This window comes from Acanthisitta chloris, unplaced genomic scaffold (assembly GCF_000695815.1).
Source record: "Acanthisitta chloris isolate BGI_N310 unplaced genomic scaffold, ASM69581v1 scaffold42380, whole genome shotgun sequence".
Lineage (NCBI taxonomy): Eukaryota > Metazoa > Chordata > Aves > Passeriformes > Acanthisittidae > Acanthisitta > Acanthisitta chloris.
Window position 1 is genome coordinate 6,260 of NW_008652993.1, and position 27,454 is coordinate 33,713.

At 37.4% G+C, this 27,454-nt stretch overlaps 1 protein-coding gene across 1 annotated transcript in view; it reads right to left on the reverse strand.

Annotated features, from left to right (window-relative positions):
- Positions 1-27,454, reverse strand: part of THOC2 (THO complex 2) — a 36,308-nt gene that overhangs the window by 2,811 nt on the left and 6,043 nt on the right. Inside the window, exons 6-31 of the mRNA XM_009079038.1 lie at positions 27,280-27,401; positions 26,149-26,282; positions 25,718-25,884; positions 25,018-25,110; positions 22,413-22,568; positions 18,888-19,060; positions 18,562-18,757; positions 16,154-16,195; positions 14,814-14,944; positions 14,626-14,727; positions 13,893-13,977; positions 12,702-12,795; positions 12,144-12,224; positions 11,767-11,863; positions 9,915-10,032; positions 8,975-9,154; positions 8,253-8,417; positions 7,297-7,572; positions 6,709-6,850; positions 4,170-4,327; positions 2,859-2,987; positions 2,274-2,405; positions 2,006-2,190; positions 1,100-1,284; positions 705-807; positions 1-116 (exon numbers count right to left, since the gene is read on the reverse strand). The exon at positions 1-116 is cut by the window's left edge and continues 321 nt beyond it. Coding sequence (XP_009077286.1) covers positions 1-116; positions 705-807; positions 1,100-1,284; positions 2,006-2,190; positions 2,274-2,405; positions 2,859-2,987; positions 4,170-4,327; positions 6,709-6,850; positions 7,297-7,572; positions 8,253-8,417; positions 8,975-9,154; positions 9,915-10,032; positions 11,767-11,863; positions 12,144-12,224; positions 12,702-12,795; positions 13,893-13,977; positions 14,626-14,727; positions 14,814-14,944; positions 16,154-16,195; positions 18,562-18,757; positions 18,888-19,060; positions 22,413-22,568; positions 25,018-25,110; positions 25,718-25,884; positions 26,149-26,282; positions 27,280-27,401 — 3,562 coding nt within the window. The remainder of the gene's footprint in view (positions 117-704; positions 808-1,099; positions 1,285-2,005; positions 2,191-2,273; positions 2,406-2,858; positions 2,988-4,169; positions 4,328-6,708; positions 6,851-7,296; positions 7,573-8,252; positions 8,418-8,974; positions 9,155-9,914; positions 10,033-11,766; positions 11,864-12,143; positions 12,225-12,701; positions 12,796-13,892; positions 13,978-14,625; positions 14,728-14,813; positions 14,945-16,153; positions 16,196-18,561; positions 18,758-18,887; positions 19,061-22,412; positions 22,569-25,017; positions 25,111-25,717; positions 25,885-26,148; positions 26,283-27,279; positions 27,402-27,454) is intronic.

The window sequence follows — 27,454 nt, forward strand, 5'->3', positions numbered from 1 at the left end:
ATCTTTCCTTCCCAAGTGCCTTCATCTCCGGAGTGGCAGCTGGAGTCTTGTCTTTTTTTTCTTTATCTTTTTCCTTCCCGCTTTTTTCTTTATCATCTTTCTCTTTAATAATTTTGCTGCATTGAAACCAAAAAGGCCAATTAACAAGCATACAAAACACAGCTCAAGTTTTATCACAGAAGTTTTACTCATAATGGTTTCACAGTCCTTCCCAAGTGCCTTCATCTCCGGAGTGGCAGCTGGAGTCTTGTCTTTTTTTTCTTTATCTTTTTCCTTCCCGCTTTTTTCTTTATCATCTTTCTCTTTAATAATTTTGCTGCATTGAAACCAAAAAGGCCAATTAACAAGCATACAAAACACAGCTCAAGTTTTATCACAGAAGTTTTACTCATAATGGTTTCACAGGATTTCCTGAAGCAGTCACTGAAAGACTTCACATTTGCTGTTTCTTTATCAGAACAGCGACAAGCAAATGTTCTCACTTGTTCTATCTTGATTTAGCTAAAATGGAATGTATTTAACAGCAGTGTCAGATCAGGAGAGCTGTGTATTTTGACAGAAATAACCACATTTATTAAACTCTCAAGAAATGGAAACAATTTATAGAGAACCCAAAAGTAAAAATAAAAGGCAGGTCATTTTCAAGTATAGTTCTGTGGCTTTGAAGGAAGAAAATAGAGAATGTGTAACAACAATTTTCTCACCTATTAGATGCACTATTTCCATTGCTTGTTGTCACCTTCGGTGTAGCGTTGACAGTTTTATTAATAACTTTCACCACACCCTGAGACTTCTCCTTTAGTTTATCTGTTTAAAAAAGAAAGAGAACAGCTTTCTTTCAACAAGTTCATACACATCCCATTGGTTAAAATAAAACAAGTAGCTACACAAGTAGCAACTAACAGCTAAAATAAACAATTAAATGCAAAACACCCTCTCCCAAAGCCAAGTGAAAATAAAGAACACACACTGACACTATTTAGCACCACATTTGTGATTTTTTTTCTTTTTCAGCTCAATGAGACAAATTTTGAGAGAGAAGCCTGTAATGTCAGAAAGACCTTACTAACAAACCAACATATAATAAAGGAGTGTTTACCAGTCTCCTCAGTAGTGCCCTCTTCCAGTCTGACTGTATTTATTGTGAGAGACGTAGACATCCCAGCACCACCTGGCCCATTTTGTACTGTTGCAGGTACAGCATTCCTGGCAGGTGGGTCTTTGTGGTGAAATTCATTTTCAGGTATCATGAAAGGCTTCCTACTTTTCAACTGTCCAGAATAGCTGCAAGTCGCACAGATTGTTAAATATGCACAAACATAAAGCAAAACATGGGTTGAATCTTAAATGAGGATCTAATCTAACAGTTCATCTGTTATTTATTTCACAGTTTTTCCTAACTGATATGCAGTTTCTTCCCCCTTTATTGATGAGCTCAAAAGAAAAACAAACAAACCCACTAGACACCGGAAGAAGCCCTACTTGCACACCCTCTTCACCACCACACACACACACACCTGCCAAACACACAGGCCAAACTGCCTCCTGACAAAACTTGCAACTGTTAGGGCACCCTGAACTGTCCCTCAAGCGTACAAGGATGATTCCACATTCACCACAGAAAGATGGAACATGTAACTAAGCATTTTAGAATCATGTAAACTTCCAAAATCTAAGAAATCTTGCAGCAATTGCCCTTGGCTTTCTTCATTGTACTATCCCTCCTATCTCCTTGCTGCTATACTATTTCTCTAAAATTAAGCTATCCTCCTGTGGGTGGAAATCTTTACTATTTAAAGTGTTTTGCTAGAGTCTTGTAAAGGGAATTAGTGATCATCCAGCACAAAATGAATGTTTTCATTCACACTGCCAGCACCGAGATGCAGGATAGCGAAATCTTCTGTGATAAGGTAAAAATCAAATGTTAGGACTGTAACAGTTCCGAGTCTTTAGAGGCCTTTCATGATCCACTTTTAACCACTTTCTTAAAGTAAGTTGTTGTTACCCCATAGCCAATGCATATAGATCAGGTCTCTTCTCTTTCTCTTCCTGACATATCTTATGTACTCTTCTTTCCAAGGCTTGACCCAGGTTCAGCACTTTTGGATACCATGGAAGGATCTTGGTCAGCACAATCAGGATATTTCTGATATGTGTATATTCACCTGTTTCCAGGCAGTGCACAGAAGCCTAAACCACAAAACAAGTCTAATCAAGTTAAGGTTTTTTATTAAAGCTTCCAAAACCCTAAGTTTTTTGGCATCTCTATTTACCTTAGTTAATTTATAGTGCCATTTGTGTACCACGTGCCTAAAATTCTCATAATCCAACTGATCAGCCTTATTTCCACCATCAAATCCAGTTGCCCGTAATATAGTCAGGAATCCTGGATAGTTGCCACATTCCTAGATGTGAAAGAAAAGAATTATTTTGTGGGAAACAAACCCAGTAATTCCAAATTCTGAAGTCTAAGACATGATCACACTTTACAAGACTGACACACATACTTCTTTTAAAACTATTTATGCCGAAATTTTACTTGTGGGTGAGAGAAAAGATTACTTATAATTTAACTAACTTTTACAAGGAGTACTAGGGGAGTTTCCATATGCTCCCTAAATTATCTTCAGGACAAGCTATGAGAAAATCAGAAATGGAAGATTTTTTTTAACCAATATATGTTTAACACTATACAAAATTATTTCTATTAAAATTACATTAATTACAGAAAGTCAATTCTATGATTACACCATCAAAAAATCCACTCACACTGTTTTCAAATCCATTTTTATTGGGTTCAACTACAAGTGGCCACTACATATTCTAATGAGAAAGCTAATTTTAATAATTTCACATACCTTTTCATATATGACTCTGTCACTGTGCCATCGAGTCACAGTCTCCAGCATACAGCACAAAAACCTGCCGTATCTACTGGCTTCATTTTCAGTGCAACTTGCAACTGTATATATAATATCAGAGAAAACCTGTGAATAGAGCAATAAAATGTTACTGTGACTTTATTGAATTACAAGAGGGACAAAACCCAACAAGAACTAAAAATTTCTCTCATCTAAACCACCACTAAGCTAGTTTCTAAATATAACAGAGGTTGCTTATAAAATATTCTGTTTGTTTTCAAACCTTCGTTATGCAACTGCTGCTGACACAGTTTTCCATAGTTCAAGTGTCATCACTGACACGTAACTGTTTTGTTTTCAAATTAATGATTACTTGAGCAGGTAGATGTAAACACCTAGCCAAGCTGCTGCAAAAATACTTTCTTCCTGACCTGTACAGGTCCATCAGATGTGGCTCCTAATTGAGTAGGAATGCTCTTTTGGGCCCAGAGCAGATACAGACTTCATGGATTCAACCACGTTGGAAAACACCTCCAAGACCATCAAGTCCAACCCTATCATGGCTACTAGACTGTACAGACGATGCACTAACACAATAATTTGACTGCTTATAGCAGTAAGTGCCAGAAGAGTTCTGACACCCCAGAACAGTACAGTCAGCTGGTACTGTTGGAGCCAAATGCATCCTTCAAGACTCCTCCATTTATGTTCTCCACCTTTTTCACCCACGAAAGAAAAAGTATGGCTCTATGAACAGAGAGAACAGCCCGAGCAAATGCCTCCTCCAACTGCCCTGTTTGACCTACAAACCCAGAAGTACGCTCCACATTACCATGGAGTTGTTTTCCATGCCTCAGCAGTGACACAAATTACCACCATCTCTGGTACCATTATCAGGGTCAGAAGGGGCCCAAGGACGTTGTTCATGGGGCACAAGCCTAAGGAAAGTGTTGTAGGGCACACACAGTTAAAATATGGGAGTGCTAGAGGAGGCTGTGGAAATGCAGACTACTTGAAAGTTGCAAAACTGGAATGTAATTCCTATGACTGCTAATGACTTTGCTCTTAAATTCTAGGCTCATTACGGTAAACCAGAAATGACATTTCTCGAAAATAACCCCCTGAAGGCTTTAAGAAAACTTGGCTTGTAAGATCTAAAGTACACAAGTGAACTTCTGATTATCACAGATTCTAGAATTAAACATAAGTAATGATTGGGTTTACCTCTTTTGGGAGACAGGGGAGACACTAGTCTTGCATGCTCGTAGTGGTAATTATGTACATACACACACAGTTGTAGCTACTTACACGGTCATAGCAGAGAAGTGTGGAGAAGTTGGGTGTTTTCTGCTGATGCACCAGTTCAACAAAGTGAGCACAGTAAACAGCATCAATTGCCGAAAAAATGCATCGAGGAAATATACACAACTGCAAAAATTTTGTGATAGTCTCGTTTTTGGTAGATTCTTCAAAAATCAAAGAAGTTGAAAGGGAAAAAAAGAAAGGAAAAAGTTAATGGGTTAACACTCAACTACTCTTTTCCCATGAAGTTCAGTACCACACATCCATACTCTGGTGTTTGTAAATTTGGCCACTTGTGTTCCAGACAAACCTTTGGCACTGATCAGAAAAAGTCAAAGAAAGTGTAACCACTTGAGGATGGGAGGAGAGTAGCAGGGTGATTATAGCAAATATTATGTTCTTATGGGAAAATTCTTCTATTATGCAATGGAGGAAAAACAGGTTCTGGAAAAGCTTCAGTACACTTCTCCTGCTCAAATTGTGCACATTTAGCAAGCAGAACACACCTATTTCCCTAGAACACCTGTTTTCTCCTTTCTAGGTGGGACTGACTTTCAGCTCAGTTTCCTTAGAAATGTAAGGACATGTTGGCTATATACAATTCACTAACAATCATTTTTCCAATCAAACAATTAGAAGAATTTAGAGGAACAGCCTTTAGTAAAACACCACCCCAATATACACGAGTTGTCAAAGTTTCATTCTAGCACGGAGTCAAAGATCGCACTGTATGATCAGTATTTACCCATTTCCTTCTGACCAACCACTGCTTGGTAAACTCAACAGCCAAACACATACCCAAACTGGTCCCATGGCAACAAGAAGCACAAAAATAAGCTGGGAGGGATGTAGAGCACAAAAGGAAGGTTGGAAGAAAATAAACACACAGGTAAAAGCACAGAACTGAAGACTGCAAGCATATGCCTTCAAAGGAACAGTCATGAATCTCATGAGGGCAACTGGTGGTTTTGCACAGGCCACAAGTCGTAACAGCCAGGATTTACTTGCTTCAATTCTGTGATGCTCATGGAATAAAGCTCCTTTAAGAAAGGACTGTCAGTTTTTACTTGACTAAAAATTTTATGTTGAATCATTTTAGCATCTACTCCTCAAAGGATGCAACAAACCTTTGACAGTTTAAAAAAAATAAACCAAGAGAAGCTTAATTCATAGGGCATTCAAGTGTGTGTTACTTCAAAAGCAACAGCTGATTGTTAAAGCTACCAGTCTACTTATTCTGCCAAAAGTCAATCTGTTCTTAGTGATACAAACACACTACCAGAAGTTTCTACACAAGAAGGCAGTCTTAAAAAAATACTAATAATTTTTAGAAGTAATGAAAACCTCACTACTACAGTGGATGTGCTGTTCAATTTCCTCATACAGCACAATTACAGATTATTTCTTTCACTGGGGAAACTGCTGGAAAAGTAAGTTTGTCTCTGGATACAATGCTGGGAAACTTCTTGCAGTTGAAGCCTGAGCACTCAAGAGCCAACAATAAGCTATTCCCAGGATCCCACAAATGGTTCTATTATTGAGAGCATATGTTTATATACAGGTCATATCTACCGAGGAAACAGTTTTCTGCACCCTTCAGGGTGCTTCCTTAAGCAGACAAATTTACCAAGTCAGCTCTAGACCAAGCTTCAGTCAGGCAGTAATTTTTCAACCAGTAATTTCACGTAGCTCATTCGCTGTCCACACCAGTACATTAAATATTTACAGGGAATAACTTCTCTTGATTTAACTGTCAATGTTTCTTCATTAAATCAGTTGGGTGGATCTTACAGGAGTCAGGCAATAAAACTCTTTTCCACTGGATTATGCTAGGCTTCCTGGGACAGACGAACTACTTCCAGTTACAAACTGAAAATTCATCCAGAGAAGAAAACTGACCAGAGAAAAACATTTCAGATTAACCATACCAGCAGAGTTCACAATCAACATGAAACATTACAGAGGCTTTGTAGGAGAAAAAACTTGGTTCTGTCTCCTGCAGATCTGCCATATGAAACATGTGCATGCTGTTTCACTGCATGGTGCTGCTAGGCACAATACTTATCTTGTCATTGGAACAAGGTTTATGCTACCACCCAAACACTGCTATACTGCTCCTAATCACAGGAGTCAAACAAAATACATTAACTCAAACCACTCATTGAGACTTTACATGCCTATTTCTTGCAATGTAGCAATTATCCTAACTTTGCAGCATTCTAACTGCAGTTAGGAAATACAAGCCAGCTTGCAGTTACAACTTTCCACTGAATTAGTCAATGTCTTACTTATTTCCCAAATTAATGCAACATTTAAAAGGTCTTGATGCTGGAAGGAACAAACAAAACATCTCTCTGATAACCAGGTACTCAGAATTTGCATCAAAGACACATTACAATCTAAAGAAAAATTTACCTTGCTAACAGGCCTCAACATATAAAGAGATCAAATTTTCAAATCAACATTAAGAGTATTAGCACAAGCAAGTTCTGGGGACAGTGATGACTATGAAAATATCCACAGCATTTCCCCTACACACACTTACTTGCCAGAAGCCAGTTATCCTTCTCTAGTTTCAGTCTCTGTAGAACCCTCTGCACATGCTCCAACTGCTTCTTCTCCTCTTCAAGGAGCTTGTCCTGCAGAGCTGTGCAACGTTCTTTTTCTTTTTTCTTTTTATTTGGAGGCTACAAAATGTCAGTGCAACTTGCTTAGTATCATATTAACACTTGGTAAAGACAGCAGTTACATTCCTGACAACACCTGAATACCTGAAAAACTTTCCATTTCACTAAATGATGTTCTGCCCTAGTAATCAACTGATTTTATGAACACTGGCTGACTAAAGTGATGACAAAAGTCAACAGATAAACCACAGATAGAGGTGTCAAGGACTGCTTTCTGAAACAGATTTTCCAGTAATTTTCACTGAGTGGAGTCATTGGTACTTATAATGTGGGAATTATCAAGTAAAGTCAATCCAAATTATGTGAATGTGACACATCAGAATGGAGGAACCAGGTGACAAAACCTTCCAAAACTAATATACTTCAATATAATACTTCAGGGTAAAAAAAAAAAGTCTGTCATAGTTATAAAGTTTAAAATGGACCACAAAATTCTATCAACATACCATTTCCTGATTGTCATCTATGGCTTTCATCTGGACTTTAAGTTTATTGACTTCTCTGTCATAGCTGCCATGGGGGACAGCAAGGTCATACATTGTCAAAGACCAGAATGTAGCATAGAACTGAGGGCTGATGTCATCCCAGACTTTGGGCAGGTGCAGAGAAATCACAGCTTCATGAACAGGAGCCATCACCAGCTCACATGATGTAATATATTTGTGAACTTTGTGCTGCTGTTTATTTCCCTTCTCAGCTTTTTTTAGTTCATCATACTTTGACTGTGGATTAAAACAAATGAAAAATAAAAAACTGTAATCTTTATACACAAACAATATAATTTAAACTTAACAATAGATTTTTTTCTCAGAAACCTTTCTATATAACATTTCCACACATGAAATATCATTTATGTACATAAAGCACTGAAGAACATCACACAGAACTTTTAGTATTCATCCATATTGGATGGATTTATCTTTCTTCACTGATGCTGTTACCTGTTGTTATAGTAACACATTATACTACACCAAGTAAAAACTGCTCTCCATATTACACTTTTCACGCAGGGACAAATTTATTTCTGACACTTCCTGAGATACCACACCATTTGGCAGCTGCAACACCTTCCTCCACAGCAAAAATCCATCTAAAACACCTGCATACCAACTCACACATTTGGGGGAACAGGGAGGCAGAGAACTCCTACTGATAACCTGAGACATCAGAAGAGGTGACTTCATTAGCTACAACTCCTGCCAATTGTGTGAAAGCTGACACATGGGCCCTATTTTCTGAGAAGATTAAGGACAACCTGTTCCAGCCCACAGCTTCTATTTCTAACTCTACTCATAAAACTTTGCAAGTTTTATTTAGCAAAGAAACTTCAGCCAGAACCTAACACATGTACTAGTAACACATAGCAGCACTAGTAGCTGACAAATGGAAGAGCTGTACTCACTGAAATGTGGTGTGCATACATGGGTCTGGAGAGGAAAAATGCAGCATCATGAGGTGTGTGAAACTCGTTACAGAGAACATCAATAGAAGGCACTCGCTTAATGTAATCCTCCGTGCTTAGATTGGATGCTAAAAAACCCCCAAACTGTACCAGCGTGTCATGGCACTGCAAGGGAAAGATGGAGAAAGTTAGCAAACAGGATTATTTGGTTCCTTCTTAAGAACTTTCACACCACATAGTAAAGCAAGAATTTTCTTATGGAGGAAGAACAACAAGCCAAAACAAAAAGCCACCCTACGGAATCCAGCAGAACTGTAAGAGCATTCTCTTCCACCAGAATGGAATGCAACTACTTCCTACTGCCTAAGGCAGCACAAGAATTCTTTCAAATAAAATTTCCACTATCAAAGTAAGATCAGAAACACATGACAGACAACTTAGGAAACATGAATTTAACTTTTTATGACAAAGGATGTTTTAATCTTTTACTCAGAAGTCACTTGCCAATGTAACATATATTTAATATACCCATGTATTTTAATAATTCAACCATTGCAGTTAATTTTAGAATTCTTATATATTCGCGTTTATTGTGCTCAATTCTTACACAGTAACTCTTATATAGTCTGATTTACGTGCTGAATTCTTGTATATTGTGCTGAGACAACAGAAGTTACCAAAGAAAAGGAGGGGCTCTTAAACATACAAGTGTTTTCACTTGCCTGATCATACAGTTTTCCCACCAGCTTCAGATGTTTTTCTCCTCCCTCCTGAAAGATCACGCCGTTTCTCTGCTGAGCCATAAGCAGGCACAGGGGGAGGGCAAGATCATGGTCCAATAATGCATCTTTTAATCTCTGAGATGATTTTTTTGTGTTCCTGATTTGGCCAAAGTATCCACCCTGCATAGCACAGAAAAAGTTCCCCAAGTTTGGAAATAGTGCATCAAAAAAGGAAAGTATATGTGCTTCTGACTGCAGGAATACTGATGAACTAACAACAGCACAGTCTCCTGCCCATCAGTAAAACTCTCTGGATCCTTTACTGCAATGTATGTATAGAAGAATCAGAAACTAACTAGTCTTGCATGCTATTAATTAATCTTGTACACAGTAAACAGTGACATTTGAGCTCAGGTATCATGACATGATTTGAAACCTAGGTCTGCTGGGATCTGCAGAGTACCTTCTCTGTTCAATACAGGAATTGTAGATTTTAGTTCCAAGTCTATCTATTCAACTCCCTACAGAGCTGACTCTCAGTCAGACCCAACAAACTCTTTGACCCCAAGGCTGAAACAGTTTCAGCTGCTAAAGTGGTTCAAGATGTTACTCCCCTGACCAGGGAGATGCTCCCCCAGAGCAGGACTAGCACAGGGCTGCACCACCTACACACTCACTGGCTGCTGTAACTCACAGCTCTGTCAGGAACACGGGAGAGTGAAGGCTGCTGTCCTTACTGTGAAATGCTGTGATGCACAACAATTAAGGCTCACGTGTACACTGTCTTGGCTGCCTGCCTTGGCCTGTAAGCTCAATGGAGTGGGAAGCTCTCTGATGAAATCACCAACACATTTCTCAGCTATGCTGCCAGAGCTCATGAATCAGTCTTAAGAGCCAGAATTAATAAGCAAAGCTATTATTAAATTTGACATGAACGCACCTCAGCTTTCAGCTGTTCTCCACCAGTCATGGCTTCCAACTGCTCCATCGTCATTTCTTCTGTAATTTCTATCCCTGCCATTTTCTGTACTACCTCTTTTAAAATGAGCAAATCAAAGCTGCATAGAGAACAGAAAAGTGGAGTAAAACCAAGACTTGTTTAAGAAATGGAAGCTATGACATTCAACACACACCACAAAGCAATGCTACATTGCATGTTGAAATGAAGAACGTTTTCATTCTTTTTTGAAGAAACTAATATGTTTAGCACAAGGATTTCTTTATTCCAAGTAAAATGTTAGTATGTAAAAGCAATGCAGGCATTCAACAACTGGATCTCAGAACCCTTTCAGAACTTGTTTTTGAAGATGATACTGAATGTGGTGCTATTAAGTATCAGCAAATATATCAAAGTTTATTGCTCCTTTTGCAGTTTTCCACGTTTCAAACTGCACCTATACAGTTATTTCATGAGTACGAAATATTTCTTATTTTATTAAAAGTTTCTAGAATAGTGCACAGCCTTACAAACATACTAGAGGTTAGTCTGGAGAGGTTATTCGGAAACATGGAAAATTATTATTTTTTACTTAAAACACAGAATATACAAAACACTCCAATAATCATCCTGTCCAGAGACCAGGCTTTACTCCCTGCTCTGAATTCCGTAAGGATGTGACTCTTCCTCAACCAAAGAACAGTAAATTGTATCACAATCACACAAATCAGTAATATTCCCCAGTAACTTCTGAAATTTGTGTGACCTACTTATAAAAAGGGCTGACCTAAGTGCTGTAAAACAAAGTTTCATATTTAAATAATTTATATGGCTTGCATTTTTGTTTGCTATTTCAACCATAAATATGTTTTCTCTCTAGGAACTATGCATTACCTGCATAGAGTGCAATTCAAGTACCTGGATACTGCAGTCCTATGGAACTGGCCATAGTGGTAAATCAATTTTATTTTTATGATCCCAAGTACTAAACTGATTTTCTTTTTTCCCCAAAAAATACTTGATGTTTTAATTCTAGGCAAAGACAATAAACATTACTTACCCTCCCTCTGTAGCTCAGCGTGATTATACCATCACCAGAACAAAACAAAATTAGGGACATGGGAGCACATGAGCCTGAGTGTCTATATTGCAGGGAAGGGGAAAAAACTAGACTGCTCGACAAAATACCCTAAAAATAACATACTGTGCTATCACCATTGCTAAGCTGCCTTCCAGTAACTGACGGGGATTACTAATAGAAAAAAGCTGATACTCACCTATGTGATAAAATTAAAATTCAATAAGTAAATGAAACAATAATACTAAGTGATGACAATGGAAAGACAAAAGGAAAATTCAAATTGAAACCTTGTTTAAAAGTATTTTTGAGTTAGGACTAACAGTGACATCTGAAGAAGCAATTCAACTGCCATTAAAGTATTTAAGAGAAGACACTGTGAGAATGTTACAGTCTCAATTTTTCCTGCCACACTCCTTTATATCATGGACACTTGTTTTTGCAATAATGTACAGTAACTTCTGTGCTAAAATTACAGCCTGGCAGGGTTTTTTTCCCCCCCACGTCTGGTTAGCTGTTAAGAAAACTATTAAAACATGTTAGAGATGAAAAATCAGTACTTCAAAAATGTCACAGCTATACTACTAGAGGAAAAATTAATGTAATAAAGAGGATATTATTCTTTCCGCTTTTTCAATTTCTTAACCTTCCTGGTACTATGAATGGAGTTTTACCACTACTAAAGCAACCACTACATCGAGTGCCCATGTATCAGCAAACACCCAAACAATACATCATAAAAATTGAACTTTTAAAGACCAGCTGTGCCAGACTTGCCTTTTCCCAGCTTTCAGTTGGTTGGCCACATACTGCAGTAGACCAGCAAGTTCAATGGGGTATTTTCGGAAAACTGCTCCACAAAAACTAGCGAGACCTAAAGCAGAGAGAAACAGCTGTGACTGCACCTCAGGAGATACTAATCATTAAATAAACATTAACAAAGTGCCTATGGAATATCAGCAATACACACACTTTTGCAACAGAAAGAAAAAGTATTTCCTATTGATTAAAGTTGCCAGCTCCCCATTTTGTTTAAAAAAATTAGCTGGCAGGTGCAAGTGAATTATTGATCATAACGATCGATGGTATTGTAAATCATAGGGAGAGTGAAGAATTTGAAACATTAGTGTAATAAATCAAACAAGAATACTAACTCTGCAGCCAGCTTGAGATTGTAGTGTCATCATGCTTCATTCTCTCCTTCTCAGGATTTGCCAATGCTTCAATGATACAATCTTCAGTAGAGTTAAAGAGAATATTTTTCATCAACTTACAAAAACAGAAGTTACACAGATCTGTTTCTCTGGCTCCACGATTTGTAATACATGAACATGACATGCAAGTATAGCAAGCACAACGCTGGAGATCCACTAATACAGTTATGGCATTACAAAAACGAAACCATAAAAGAAATAGCAATTTAAAAGCAGTATTTACCTCCCTATTCACAAGATTGCTATGCCTTTGAGAACACAGTGAAAGCAGTAAAGAGCCTTCACAATAAAAAATAATTTTCGTAGTGTGGAAGAATGAATAGAGAGGGCTCTGTAACGCACTAAAAGTGCAAAGGCATTTGCAAACCTCAAAATTTCCAGTAAAAAGCAAGAACAGAAAACAATAGTAGACAACCTTCACCCACGGGCAACAGATTTCACCTGGCTACAACTGCAGCTTTATCAATAGCTAAGGCATTGATTTCCAGTAAAGGATACATGCCAAGACATCGTAGTTCAGGGAGGTGAGGTATTTCAGCGAGTCAACCACCGGAGTTATCAAGTTATCGTATTTTTGTATTTGGGATAAAATCTGAAAGTTACAAAAGATATTCAGCTGAGCAGGGACTGCAGTCCTTATCTTTCACACAATAAAACCATTTAATAATGCTTGTCTTCAAAACCTATACAAAACATGCTTTGAAACTCGTTTTTCAGAAGGTGCTAAAGCACTGTCAAAGGAATAGGCAATGTCATCAATTATCATAGAAACACAGAATTTTAAGGGGTTGGAATGTACCCTGAAGTCCCAAGTACCCCCTGCCCCCAATACTATCTATCTAGTAACTTACAGGTATCAATGCAACATGCCTCTAACATGTAAAAACAATTCTGTACAATGGTTTCCTCTTTTCAATTATCAGCAAACAAAACTGAGAAAACATTGAGCTGATTTCCTCAGATCTTTCAAGAGCACTAAATCTTAGCAGCAGGAGTTTCTGTTGCTACTTACAATAATAAAAGACTACTTCAAAAAAATCCTAACATGAACCTAGGTGATGACAGATCCCAAGTAAACTGTATTTAATCAAACTCTGTATGTTCTCTTTGGTACATGATGTACATGTGCGTGCATACTGCAGTATTAGTTGCTTCAAGCACAATCTAAAAACAGGTAAATCAATACCCTGAGGTCACATTTGTGATTAAGGTGGAGCTCCATCAACATACTCTTACACCTCTCGAGCACTCGGTAGCACCAAGAACTCTTGAAAACCCTCCCCAACTTCACAGGTCTATTTCAGACTTCAAACTTGAAGTTTTCTTTGAAATGACACTGATCCATCTTCACCACGCACATGTACAACTGTCCAGAGCAACTTCACCTGAATTTGTGTTCTGTATAACCCGATCAGCACATCCCTGTACCTGAGGCTCATCTCAGCTATCTCAAACCAAATACTTTACCCCTGCAAATAAATAGGTGCAGTTTTTCTGTGTAGTTGGTTATAAAGAGCTATTTTCATATTTACTATCTCAGACCTGTGCACTACTAAAAACCTATCATATTTTAAATTTTGCAGCAAAAGTAAAAAAAAAAAATAATTAACTTAGAACTGTAGGCCCCTTCCTACATTTTAATATCTGTCGTTAAGATGAAATACTATTCAAATACATGTAACTACATACATAATCAAATAAAATGGTAGGATTGCTGTGGCTGAGCTTCCCAATTTGTCTTCCGGAGGGTTTCACATTTTCCTTAGTTAAACGCCTGTAAAAGAGAATATATCTTATTGCAATAGCCAAGCTAAAATAATACTAAACATCAGGTTAGTTCCAGTCAGTTTATTAGTTGCAGAGATTAAATTCTCATTAGCAGATGTGTTTGGAAGAAATCTAAGCACAGACTTCTTGAGGCATTTGAAAAAAGCCTTGAAATTCTCAGATTACTCCTCTAAGAACTGGAAATGGATAATGCTATAAAATGCAGACAGTACAACCAAACCCACTGTCCCTGGATTACTATGCACTGTGCTCTAGTTTCAACTTCAAGCACTTCACATTCAGAAGTTATCAGTGGAACCTAATCCACACACCAAACTACCACGTGATGCTGTCAATCTCTCCCAAAAATCTAATTTAGCCACAGATCAGTCATGGAACCCATGGAAAAGGTTTTAAATCATTTAATGGGGCATTTTTCACAGACTAAATACGCTTGTTGGGGACAAACTTGTCTGTATTCTTGCTTATTTGACAGCTTTTAACCACAGTACATTAAACACTTCATGAACAAGGACTATCAGCGAAATCAGAGTCATTAGAAGAGGAATGTATTTATGGAGTTTTTTCCTTCAATTGGAGACATGCAATACATTGTATCACACCTGATAATTACTTATGGGATTAGACTACTTACTTCATGATGTATTTGGCTCTGTCTATGGTTTGAGCTTTAACTTTCACGAGAAGTGGGTGACTATTATATGTTTCATTCTTCCACTGCCCATAAAGACGATACCTTGAACGATTACAGAGGAAAAGCAATTTCAGTACTGACAATTCAACAGACCATTCCAAAGAGTGGAAACAAACTATTCTACTCACCGGTACTGGTATGGAAATGTTTTGAACATTCCCCATAATTCTTCAGACATGCAGGCATTGCAGTCCATCAGAGAGAGAGATGGGAGCAACACTTGGTCGGTAATACTCAGCAAACAGCTGAACAGTGTCTCCTGAGATAAAGACAAAACACTCGAGGTGACTATCAGGGAAGTACCTCAGGAGCAATGTAATACATGCTATGCAGATAGGCACAAATGACACATCTTAGTAGACTAATAAAAAACAAGTACACCACAAGATTTAAGACTTTCAAAACAAAGTTAAAAAAGCACCTGAAAGTACCTCCCATCATAAATAATTCCTGGACTCATACTCTCAGTATTTTACTTGCCTGTATATTTGAATAAAGCTGCTGAAATCTTCAGCAAGTCACATCCATTAAAAAATGGATATTGTCTGGACTTGCACAAAGTGCCACAGGAAAAAATAGATTTTGGCAACTGCTTTCAATGTATTAAGGTATTCCTTGCTTCTACTTCTATTTTCAAAATCCCAGATTAAAACCTGAAGGCATTATACATGTTTCCAAGACACAGCACCAATTTTCATGTTTTCAGTATCCTATCCTTACCCTTTTTTAAAGGCTTCTCTTTCCATTCAGCTATTTTAGAATAACTATAGCAGAAATGAAAAAAACCAAGACAAGACAAAAAAAACCAGAAGAGACTAATTTTCTCTGCAATGGTTCAGGAAGTCAGGAAATCATGGGAAGTGAGAAAGAGGAAGGGATGAGTAATGTGAAAACGGTGCAAACTTCATCCTGAAAACTTGTTTGTTGATTAAAAGAAACTACTTGTTTTTATAAGTCAGATTACAACTGGACACTTGGGTTTCACTGTGAACAATCTTTTTAACTCAATAAAATAGAAAATTTAGAAATAAATTAGCCAATAAGAAAAAAAAAATTGTACTAACAAACACCTCCCCTAATTCTAATTTCTCTTTTTCTCTATGCTTTTCTCCAGTTAATACTCTAAGATACAAACTGCTACTATGAAAAGTGTATTTACAGAATAAATAGCTGGAGGTTCTCCAGCTGATTCCAAGCAAGTAAGTAAAATGCACTGGACTAAAAGCACAACATTTGGTTTGAGGAATGCAGGGAGAAAGAAAATCAAAAGAGAAAAGGACAGGAATACAAAACCCCTGCAACTAGCTCGAATTCAGCTATAAAAATCAATGCAAATCATAATATACATTTATTAAAGTATAAGACTGTGCATAGAGTTTTACAGAGTTCTACAGAAACACTGCAGTTGTTAAACATTTGGTCACAATTACATCTTGCATAAGAACACCTTCCTCCAAAACAAACTCACCATTTTCTCTTTATCTTCTTGTTTGCTTCCATCGGACTGAAACTGTAACAAACACAACCATATTAGTTGTGGCATAATTATGTCACAATTACAGCTTCAGAACACAACTACCTCAGCAAAGCAGAAACCTGAAGAGCCACACATCTAGTAAATGTTTAATTTGCCAGATCTGTCAGCATTAAAATATTTTTAATGTACATTCAAATGCAAAGATGAAATGCATTCCTTACATATGTAGAGACTTTGTACCCCTTTGTTCAAAAAGAGGTAATTAAATAAACTCCAAGGAAACTTGCTACTATATATGAAATACTGAAATTTCTTACTGAAGAGAGGGAAAAAAATGCCCTAAGCATTCACCTTCTACCTAAAAAACCTCAGGACTTCCAATGCAATTATTAAGAGCCATAGATTATTTCCCATGTCACAGAAACACTCTCTTAAGCTTTAGTCTGTGTTATTAAATCACTTCTCTTTTCTTGCTTCACTTGCCATGAAAAGCATATAAGCTATCACACCACTAAGTGCACAATTATTTTACAGGTACACTTTAGCATGAAAGCTGCAGTGCAGTGTTAGTAGCCTAACTTTTAAACTACTGCATGGGTTAACTTACTGTCAAATTACCTCCAGTTAAAAGTACTTCTACTATGTGTTAAATGTATTTTCACAACTAGAACATGCTGGCAGCAACAGTACATTAAAAATAACTTTCCCTATGTTACCTTAACCATTCTGTCACTGACGAATCTCTTCACAGTTCCAACCTAGAGCAAATAGCTAAAATGTTGCTCATTCTTGTCAGAAATAAATTAAACTATTAGATTCATATATTTACAGTAAAACTGCACAAGAGATTTCTGCAAGCAAGTTATCTCCACTGCACTGTACGTATGCATAGAAACCAGGGCTTTCTCACAAACCTGCAGTGCCTGAATGACAGGCAAAGTAACTACTGTCAGTGCAATATAGCTATCACTCAAATACCTATCTTCTAACAAGCCATCAAGAAATGAACATGCTATAAAGTATTAACCATTGGAGTATCTTATCATTCTGGATGAGAAGATGCTGAGAAACTACACATATATGGAGATATGGAAGTAGGGAAACGCTTGAAGTTACCGTGATTTTAAATGGAACCCAAAGTTAGTGTAGGTGTGCCACACTATCCACTGCATCTTGGAAGCTGCAAGAGTAAACTCTCTTGACAAAATCTCCTATGTTAAATAAAAAGATCTTCAGTCTCAAAAAAACCTATTTGCGTTCTCAGATCTGCATCACCAAGTACACCTGGGCAAGAAAGCCCTCAGGTGGTATGGAAATTAGGAACACCCCAATATTTCTTAGCTGCAGTTGTAATTAAAAAAAAAAAATATATAGAACTGAAAATCTCCCCTCCAGTACCATTTAGATTAACCAACCTGTCCAACTTTTGGTCCTAAGTTCAAATAAAATGCTAGGCAACAAAACCAGCAATTTTAAGTTTAGGGAGGTGAACTGCTCATTGACAATAATAATTTAAAAATCATTGATTTCAAAGTTTGAGCTGCTATTTTTAAAAAAGAATTTAAAGTCACCATATTGTTGATTTGAGAATGTAACAGAAACTGCTAGTTAAATAGCAAATTTCCAGAAAGTAGTGAAAAAACTCATTAGCCTCAGTCTGACCTACTGAGTATATTTTAAGGGAACTCAGAATATAACTTCAACTTGCAGCCTTTTAAAACAGATCATACAAACAATCTTTCACTATACGTGTGGTAAAGATATGGTCAAAAGAAAGCAAGCAATCTCAAGAGCCCATTTTATCCCTGAAGTTGGCAGCTTGAGGTGATCTCCACATTGAGCTCATCCGTAGTGGCATGTAAAGATTTGTCATTGACACAAGATCAATAGCAGCAGCATTTTAAGTGGCAGAACAGAGGGAAAACCCATGAATTAAAAAGATACAACATCCCCTGCTTCTCAAGTAACCTAACAGCTGGAATAGAAAGTACAACTATTCTTACTGGACATGCATTAGGTTATCATTCCCCATTGTCTGCACTGTCGGTCTAATAATGTCAAAGCCTCCACACAATCTGTATCACATGTTGGTTTGTAAAAAAATAATACATGCACAGATAATGTTTTAAAGCATGAAGACCATAATGAGAAATTAGACCTCATTAAATATTCCTGGTTATAAACCTAAAGTGCCTTAACTTGTTCATAAAAAAGTTGATGCTTACTGATGTAAAAGTGATAAAAATTAAACTAAGATTTTCCAAATTTGTCTTTAGTCAAAGAAATTTTTTATGCTTCAGTATCTGAGTATCTACACATTCAGTAAGACTCCAGTATTTTTCTGACACCACAATAATTGGTATTTTTCATGTCTGGAACAGTTCTTCTGTCATACCAACCTCTTTCATAAATGCTTTGCCAAGACGCACTACTTTTGCAAATAAAATGGGATCATGGGACAGATGAGGACCAAGGTAACAAAGCATGCTGAACACTTCCTTTCTCAAGTCCTCAAAGCTCTCTGCTTGTTTCGGTGCTCTCTTGTTTGGCAAAGAAGAAATCGGTGACCCTTTAGCTCCTTTAGGTACACCAACTCTGAAAAACACAATGTGCAGCATTTCACATCAAACAGCAGTGAAAATTTTTCCAGATGCACAAATAACTAGGCTTTTTAATTAATTTGTGCTTGTAAAGAAATCATTTTCCCTGTGCAGTTTGCTCTTACCTGCGGTACAGAGGCTCCACTGTCACGTGCACGAGTTGGCAAAGGGCAATCGCAATCGGCTTGTGCGAAGTAGCATAGAATGGAGGCATCTGATCCATAATACTTTGTGCATGGTGCCAGTCACCAATTTTTAGTAAGGCTTCCAATAAGCCAAGTTTTTGATTATCAGGAGGCTGCAAGATAATAAAGAAAAAGTGTATTCATCAAGTCATCTTAATATTTCTCCTTAAGCAGCTGCAGTACATAGCTGGAGAAAACACCTAGGACTTCAACTATGTAACAAAAGAAAATATGTAAAATAAAATTCAGCTAGACATTTAGGCAATAAGCAAACTTCAAAAGAATAATAAACCAGTCTACATAGAATCTAAGATCTGGATCAAAGTTAAAAATAAAACTTAAAACAGAAACCTATAAAGCTGCCTGACGTATGTCTGATCATGTACTTTTCAAACTGTCACAATCCACTGCACTTATTTCTTGACATGACTTTTTAAGAAGAATGGAAGCATTTGAGAATCCTTTATGTTTTGTGTTTTTCTGGATTTAAAAGCATAATTTTCTCTTGTAAAAGCAGATTAAAAAGAAAAAAGCCAAACCAACCTCAAACCCTTTCCCTGTCCTCTGAGTGTGCCTGTACCACACATTCCACATTAGCATCTACTCTAGCAGACTAGATTTAAGTGCAACTTTACAGAAGTTTTCCAAATAACCCATCTGCAATACAGGCGTAAGAGGAAATAGGACTTTACAATTCAGATCTTGCCTTTAAGCATTTTATCATAGGCATGGTATGGATATAGTTTATTGTTATGTATTGTTTTTCCTTGGCCCCTAAGGTAAAAACCTATTCGTAAATTACTAACAGTGAGGAAAAGTGAGTGCAATGGAAAGTACTAACAGTGAGGAAAAGTGAGTGCAAACCAGGTCTAAGTAACTACAAGCCTAAGATGATGCTTACACCAAGGGTGGGAAAATTACAAGTCTAAGACAAAAGGTCTTATTATTTTAAAGCAAAAAGAAGTCCTATTTAAATCACAGAGACATGGCAGCCTGACATGACCAAAAATTAAAAAGCAAACACTTCTGTGGTTCTAGAGTTTGCATGGATTCTTTTAATGGTTTTTTTTCCTTTTAACACTTCTTTACAACATTGGTAACTATTTTTCTGATAGTTTTGAAAGCAGAAAACAGTCTAGTACAGAATAACACAGAGGAAAGTTTCAGAACACAACAAATTGCACAGGTCTGGTCTATATTCAGGTTGAACTCATGTAGCAATGGAATTTTAGCCTTTCCCTTGTGAGGGGGATGTGGGGGGATGTCTGCACACTGAAACAAGATGAGCCTCTAAAAGATTAAAAACATACATGGATTGCCTTTTTAAGTCAATACACACTATGCTAACAAAAGGATCTGCTGAGCCTGTACCAAAGTGTTTTAAAACTTTAAGTGTACAGTATGTAGACTTATTAAAAGCCATAATTAGAAAAAAATCATAAAACAGTTATTTCAGTTCAATACTAAACACCAAACATTTGGTGGCTGGGGTTCTTTGGGTGATTACCAACTATATTAGAACTTGCGTTTCTACTCGCAGTCTCTCTAGGCTGTATGTGTTACTCTGCTGTTTCATCTCCACACACACATTGCTTGCCTGAGCCCCTTTTTAGGCAAGCAAGCTCTTCTGCACTGTGTTCTCCAGAAGCCAACACATGCCTGGCACAGGGGGGTAAGTCTGGAACTGCTGTTACACCTCTCATGCTGCCTAACACTGACCTCTCCATAGCTCCTGATTACACAGTTATGCCAAATGCATCTTAAAAGTAGATAATGCATTTGTCAATACTAAATTATTCATACTGGAGTCATGAGGCAATAATAAATTTTAACCACACAAAATAAGCACATTGTGGATTTAAAAGCAAAGTCCAGTCAGTAATTGCTAAACACTATTTTCCTTACCCAGGCATTTATCCCATGGTACTGTATCAAAAGATGTACATTACAATGACATGCTGGAAACAAAATACTTAAATTCAGACTGTCAACAGCTTTCACATGCAGCTACTCCTCTAATTGCTATGAAGTGAACAGCTAAGCACGTAGAAAAAGACTTTTTTACACAGAAAGAAGCTTTTCATGAAACAGCATGCATTGCAAAAGTGTGCACAGAGAAATTAAGTACAGCTCTTAATTTTCCCATCACACAGGCTCAGACCTTGTTATCCGTCATTGTAATCCTTCAGAAAAACGCTGCAGTTTCTGCTAGAGCTTAAAATTCCCTAGTTCTTAATTCTAAAGCTTAACCATAAAGACTGTCTTAATTCTTCTGACATTACTTACAATACATACACTCCCCATGTCCCATCAAGAGTTCATTTCTCCATCAGAATGAGGTGACAAGCACATTCCAGAGTATTCTAGACAGCCCCATCTGACTGCAGAGAAGGTGGACCAAAGCAACGTCGTGTAATCAAAAGGGAAAGGGATCAGAAACTTAAAGCCAGTGAAAGGAATGAGTTTAAGCAGCAGATGTGGCTGCACTTGAGAGCCAGACAGCAGCAACCACATCAGCTGCCTGAGGAAAGAGAATTAAATCAGGCTTTTCAAAGCTCAGCAAGGAAAACGAAAGGGGGAAGGAAGGTCAGAGATGTACAAAATCAAGGTGGGTTAGAACAAGTAGGAATACATACACAAACCAGACTGATAATGAGTCCAGGAGGATACAGAAATTCAGGAACAGGAACTGTCAAGACCGATGGGCCTCTCCCCGAACCTCAGTATGCCACTTATGAAATGCAAATATCAGGCTTTCATTTTACTTCATTTTCAGTAAGATGTTTGACAAGTACTTTGGCTCATAAATGAAGATGATAACAGAAAGGCTTCCAAGAGATTAAATAATTTTGTGTCTGAAGTAAGGCTTAGACACACTGAAACAAGTTACATCTAGGGCAACGTGAATATGACACAGCAGCAACCTACAGGAAGAGTATACACTTATACAGAGATACAGGTTTAAAGGAAAGCACAGTGAATAGATACAATTAAGTGTTCAGTTAAAACCTTTTTCTGTAATGTAGGATAATCATACCAACATTCCTAAGTCTGGCAATTCTTTACATCCCAATTCTTGGTTGAGAAAATAAGGAATAACCTCTTATTAATGTCCTTGTTTTTATGAAATCAACTAGGATTTACTATCACAGGTCCTAGAAACAGCTGCTAAAGATTGTGAAGTGTATGAATACTGGGACATACTTAGTGGAACTAATATGACAAAAGGAGGGAAGAAATTAATTAGTCATTGAACCAAGAATATTAAACAGAAACCCAGAACAAAGCCCAAACTATGCATCTGTGCACATTGAATATAACAGAAGTGCAGTCAGACACAAAAGCCATCCAAGACATATGTAACTGTCTGTTTCAAATAAACACAAAAATGTTTTCAGAATTATTATGTTTAGTTTAAAGTAACTGAAACAATTTTATTGCCAAGGCAGTTACTCAGGTACACACCTTTTCAGTTTTCTCCTCCTCTTTTTCCTTTTCTTTCTCCTTTTCCTCAGTCTTCTCAGATGACAAGACAACCATTGTAAGTTTCCTGACAATTTGTTTAGCTTCCACTATCTCCCGCTTGTGTTCCTCAATGATGGCATTATCCCCTGGGAGAAGCTGCAAAAACAGAACAAACATTACATCTGAAAACTGAAGGGACCTACTGCTACTTCAGATTACTGGAGCTCAAAGCAGAAGTCTGTCCTTCCTTGTTACTAATCAGATAAACTGACTCTCTGGCTCTTTTCCTTGTCACCATCATCCCAGCAGGAAATCATATTATTAACAGACTATTCTGAAATCAAGGAATCATGAGAAATTAATACTGTTCTACTTCCTCACAACATTCAGATGTCTAAGTTCTCCTTCCCCTCTCCAATTAACCACTCAGCTGTAGCTATATGGTAACTATTACACACATACTTGATGGTAACACTAAGAAAATTTAGTGCCTTTAAACCAAGTGAATATTCAAAACCATAAGTTTCCACTTGCTCACCTAAAGAAAAAAAAATTTAATTAATCACCAAGGAAAACCAGGGAATCTACTTAGCCACAAATTTTGACTGCACCTTTATTTTAATGGAATACCATTTAAAGCTTACCAAATTTCCTACTTATCAGCAACATGGGTTAAATATATGTAACACCTGTTGTTTAAAACCATCCTAGATTAAGTAGTACCTAGTATGACAAAACCACAATATAGTCTTAGACTTGAGAATGATCAGGGTGAGGAATATAACCCTACACCGAAAAAATTAAAAGGTCAAGTTGTGAGACAGAAAAGCTGTTTTTCTGACAAAGCCAAAATTCCATTTAGTTCCTAAAACCAAGCTCAAATTTTAACTGCAAATAAGTAATCAAAACCTGTGGCACAGTCATGACCCCTTTGATACAGTAATCTTTTCTTCTTCTGTTTTTTACATGGAAAGTTTTTGTACTGGTTTTTCTTCACCCAAACTGACAGTAGAAGAAGGAAAGATTCTAGAATTCCTCAATCTCACAGAAATTTGGGGAAGAAAGAATCCCACTTGGCAAGGTAAAAGGTTTAAAGAGCTGCACTTTTCTCATTTGAAAACACAGGGAACCTACTGAGATTCACCAAGAAAAACCCAGTGCGGAATTGAAATGGGTAAGTCCTATCTTCAGGGTGCAATACATCTTCCACACGGCTGTGTGTAGGTACAGACCAATAGAGAACAGTTCTCACAGGTTTGGAATGGGGAGGGAGGGCAGAGGTGGAGAGAATAGTCTTGATACAAAGGATAATAATCCTGACAGTGCTCTTGTCTGGGAGCCACACAACAGCAGTGCACTGCCTCAGACTCAACACCTACACGCTCATTATTTTCTAGAAACTCTAGTAGAAAATTAAATTTAGCCTCAAGTGAAAAGAGACAAAAATACGCCATCCCAAACATGCAAAGACAGACAGAGACTGGCAGAGAGATTCTGGAATGAGACTGAGAACCAACATCACAGAGGCAAAGAGTCCAAACGGACGCAGAGACCCTCGAGCTGTGAGGCTGCCAGAAAACACGTCCATACCTGCACAGCTCTGAGCTGAGATTGCAAAGGGCACTGTAACCCCAGGTCTGAGCATGTTTTCTGAGTTTACAAACATTCCTTAACAAACAAGAATTATCATCACACATTCCTCCCTCCACACCAATTATCTGAGACATACACTCCTACTCTCGCTCCACCCAACAGCTGTTAGCCAAAATACTCCAATGAGGCCAGAACAGTTATTGACAAGTCAGATTGTGACTAAGGCTGTGAACTGCCACACAAATTAATGCCAGGACTACCTTCCAAAACATCCACAGCTGTAACCAGAACTCACTTCCTTGATCTCAGCAGAAGAGTTGAGTCTTGAAATACCTTATCTTACAATATCTATGGATATTCTGGAATTTAAAATTCTTGTGTAATGCAAAATTAATTTGATAGCTGTAACATTCTGTTTACCATTTGACAAACTGGGATGCTGGTTGATTGACAAAACTGTCAAACTGCAGAGGGTAAGTCTCTTTGATTAAATCTGAACATGTAACTCAATTTTTTCCTTTCAACCTAACAAATGGTCAGAATTCTTGTAGAGAATGAGAGGCCCATTCAGGAACATGCAAGATCTTAAAAAAATAATCCTACTATTAAACTAAACACAGAATGTTAGAAGCTGATTGTCCTACTGTTCTGCTTTTTTTTTTTTTTTTTTCTTTTTTCAAAAACTGATCCTGCAAAGCAAACTCAGTCTAATTCTTAAGGAAAGTTACTTGGGCATTTACCTCTGACGACCTACTCAGGCAAGAAGTAAACTATCTGGAGGATGTTACACAGATAACTGAAATAAAGTTTATCAGCATTTGTATTTCAGTGTGTGCTTATCTGAATATGTGGCATGAGAAAGTGCTGAAGAGTTTAAAGACATTAAACATGTGCACATATAGGTATCACACAGTATGGCATGAATTTGAAGATTTAAAAGCAGGGTAAAGTATGTGACTGTTTTAAATACCCTTGGGTTTGGCATTTGACAGAGTAGTATTGTGTCACTTACATGAACATAAAGATCTTCCAAATCTATGAGATTATGCTGCAGAAGGACAGCAGCAACTCTGTATAAGGAGGAAGGTGTCTCACCACTTGGATCCTAAAAGGGACAACATGGCAAATAAAGCAATCAGACTACTGAGAAGGTTATGAAAGAGAAAAGAAACCAAACAAAGTTCAGATGAAACATATTAACCCACAGTTCTCCTTGCCATCACGCTATTTAACTATTTCCCCAAAGCCACTAGACTAAACTGCAATATACAATCAGAATTTTCAGAAACAAAAAACATTCAACTACTCACACCTTACGGTGCTTGGATGCTATTTCTAACTATACATTTAAAAAACCCAAATATTTCATGAAATATCCCTTGCAAACAGGTTCTTCCCCCCTGGGGACACATCTTCTGTTTGTAAGGTACAATCTCTTTGTTTGTGCCAGTCCTTACATAACTATAAAAGTTCAAGTGGAAGGTATCAATACTGTTTTCAGCTCTTCTAAAGAACACTAAGAATTCTCCCATAAAATACGTTAAGAGACTTCCACTCAAATAATAAATTACTTTCAACACTCGAATTTTATGACTGGAAAATTAATTCCTCTATAAAAAAATATCTACAGAAAATCTGTTATCACTGACTGCAGTTCAACACTGTGTATGACTGACCACCAAAACCAAAAGCTGAGAATGGAAATGCATTACCTGATAAAATTTGAATTTGAACCCAAGGATATGGCAGAGAGTTTGAGGTTCACACATGTACATGTAAGACTCTATCAGTGGTACAAAGAAGTCATCATACTCAGGTCTGCACTCATAGACTTCTAGGATAATATCCAAAACTCTGTTAGGATCAAGGTTGAAACATCCTAGAGGAGAAGAACAGAATAGCAAAGTTTAGCATTGCCAATTTTCATCTTCATTCTGTTAATAAAACACAGATACATTAATTTTTAACTGGAAAGAATTAATTGGGACTGCCCAGGTTTATCTACACAACATTCCCAAAATTAATTTTTCCACAAAAACAGGAACTTCCAAACATCACAATTCTATCCAAGGTGATCTGCTCTCCGGAGTCATAAGATCATACAGGAAAACCAAAGCCCATATTCTTTCAATAAATTCCTTACCTATTAAAGATTTGATATTTTCAAGGATTAAATCACTAGTGATATTTCCAGATAAGTCTTGACCCAGTTCTGCAATGAGCTTCGCATAACCCTCATTCTCCTCTCTTAGCAAATTAAACTTCTGTTGCTTATAACTGCAAAAAACAGAAATTAAATACTATTGTGTAACACAAATCCAGTGAAGCTTACTTATGCCCTTAGCAATTTGTTATACAAAATGATAGTTTTTAACACATTTCTAAGAACTTGTCATTTACTTGACCTATTGCAAAAACCAGAGAAGGCACACAAGGAATACCTGTAAGGCAGCAAGCACTCTCCAAACAAACCCAGCTCTGATTTCAAATGCAGACCATTTAAAAGATTATGCTTACACTTAACAATAAAGCTTGTTCTTAAACACTGTGCTGGAGAACTGCTCTGCAGCAGTCTGTGCTTAAAGACCTGTTCTAGTTTCAAGTGGTGTTCTCTGAGACTGAAACATCAGATGCAGAGACAGATATCAAATGTACACCACAAAAACATAACCCATCTTGCCCAAACTAACATAACAGACTCAAGTTGTGCCAGGGGAGGTTTAGGTTAGATATTAGGAAGGGATTTTTTACAGAGAGTTACCAGGCATTGGAATGGGCTGCCCAGGGAGGTGGTGGATTCACCATCCCTGGAGGTTTTTAAGATGAGACTGGATGTAGCACTTGGTGCCATGGTCCAGGAACCACAGCAGGGCTGGACTTGATCTTGGAGGTCTCTTCCAACCCAGTTGATTCTATGAACTACACTTGCTTATTTATGAAACAAAAGCCTCTGTTGATGCAAGAGCAATAATGAATTTTCTTATACTTGGTAATTTCATATATTAGACGTAAAACTAAACATCGATCTGTATATGTGGAATCACTGCAGCAAAAGCCATAGGTACCAGCAAAAGATTTTATACTCCTCCTGAGTTTGAAAACAAAGGGCTGACAAGGTTCTTTTGTCAATGGTAAGTGCTACAAAAGACATTTCCCGAAGAAAACCGAGTACCTTCACAGAAACATTACATGAGGTTAGAAAACACTGATACCAGACTAATTACCACTGCCCCTCTCCACCCACTCCCCAAACAACCCCTGCCCCAAAACTTACAATAGTTTGGTCTTTATTTTAACAGATTTTTGATTGAACTGTTGAGACTGCTTGATGAGTCCCAATGACTCCAGTGTCTCTGGATCTAAACGCTCCTTTAGGACAGTGTCAGATACAAGATACTAAAAAACACCAAAAACATACACGAAGTTCGTCAATTACAAAGACCTGGAAA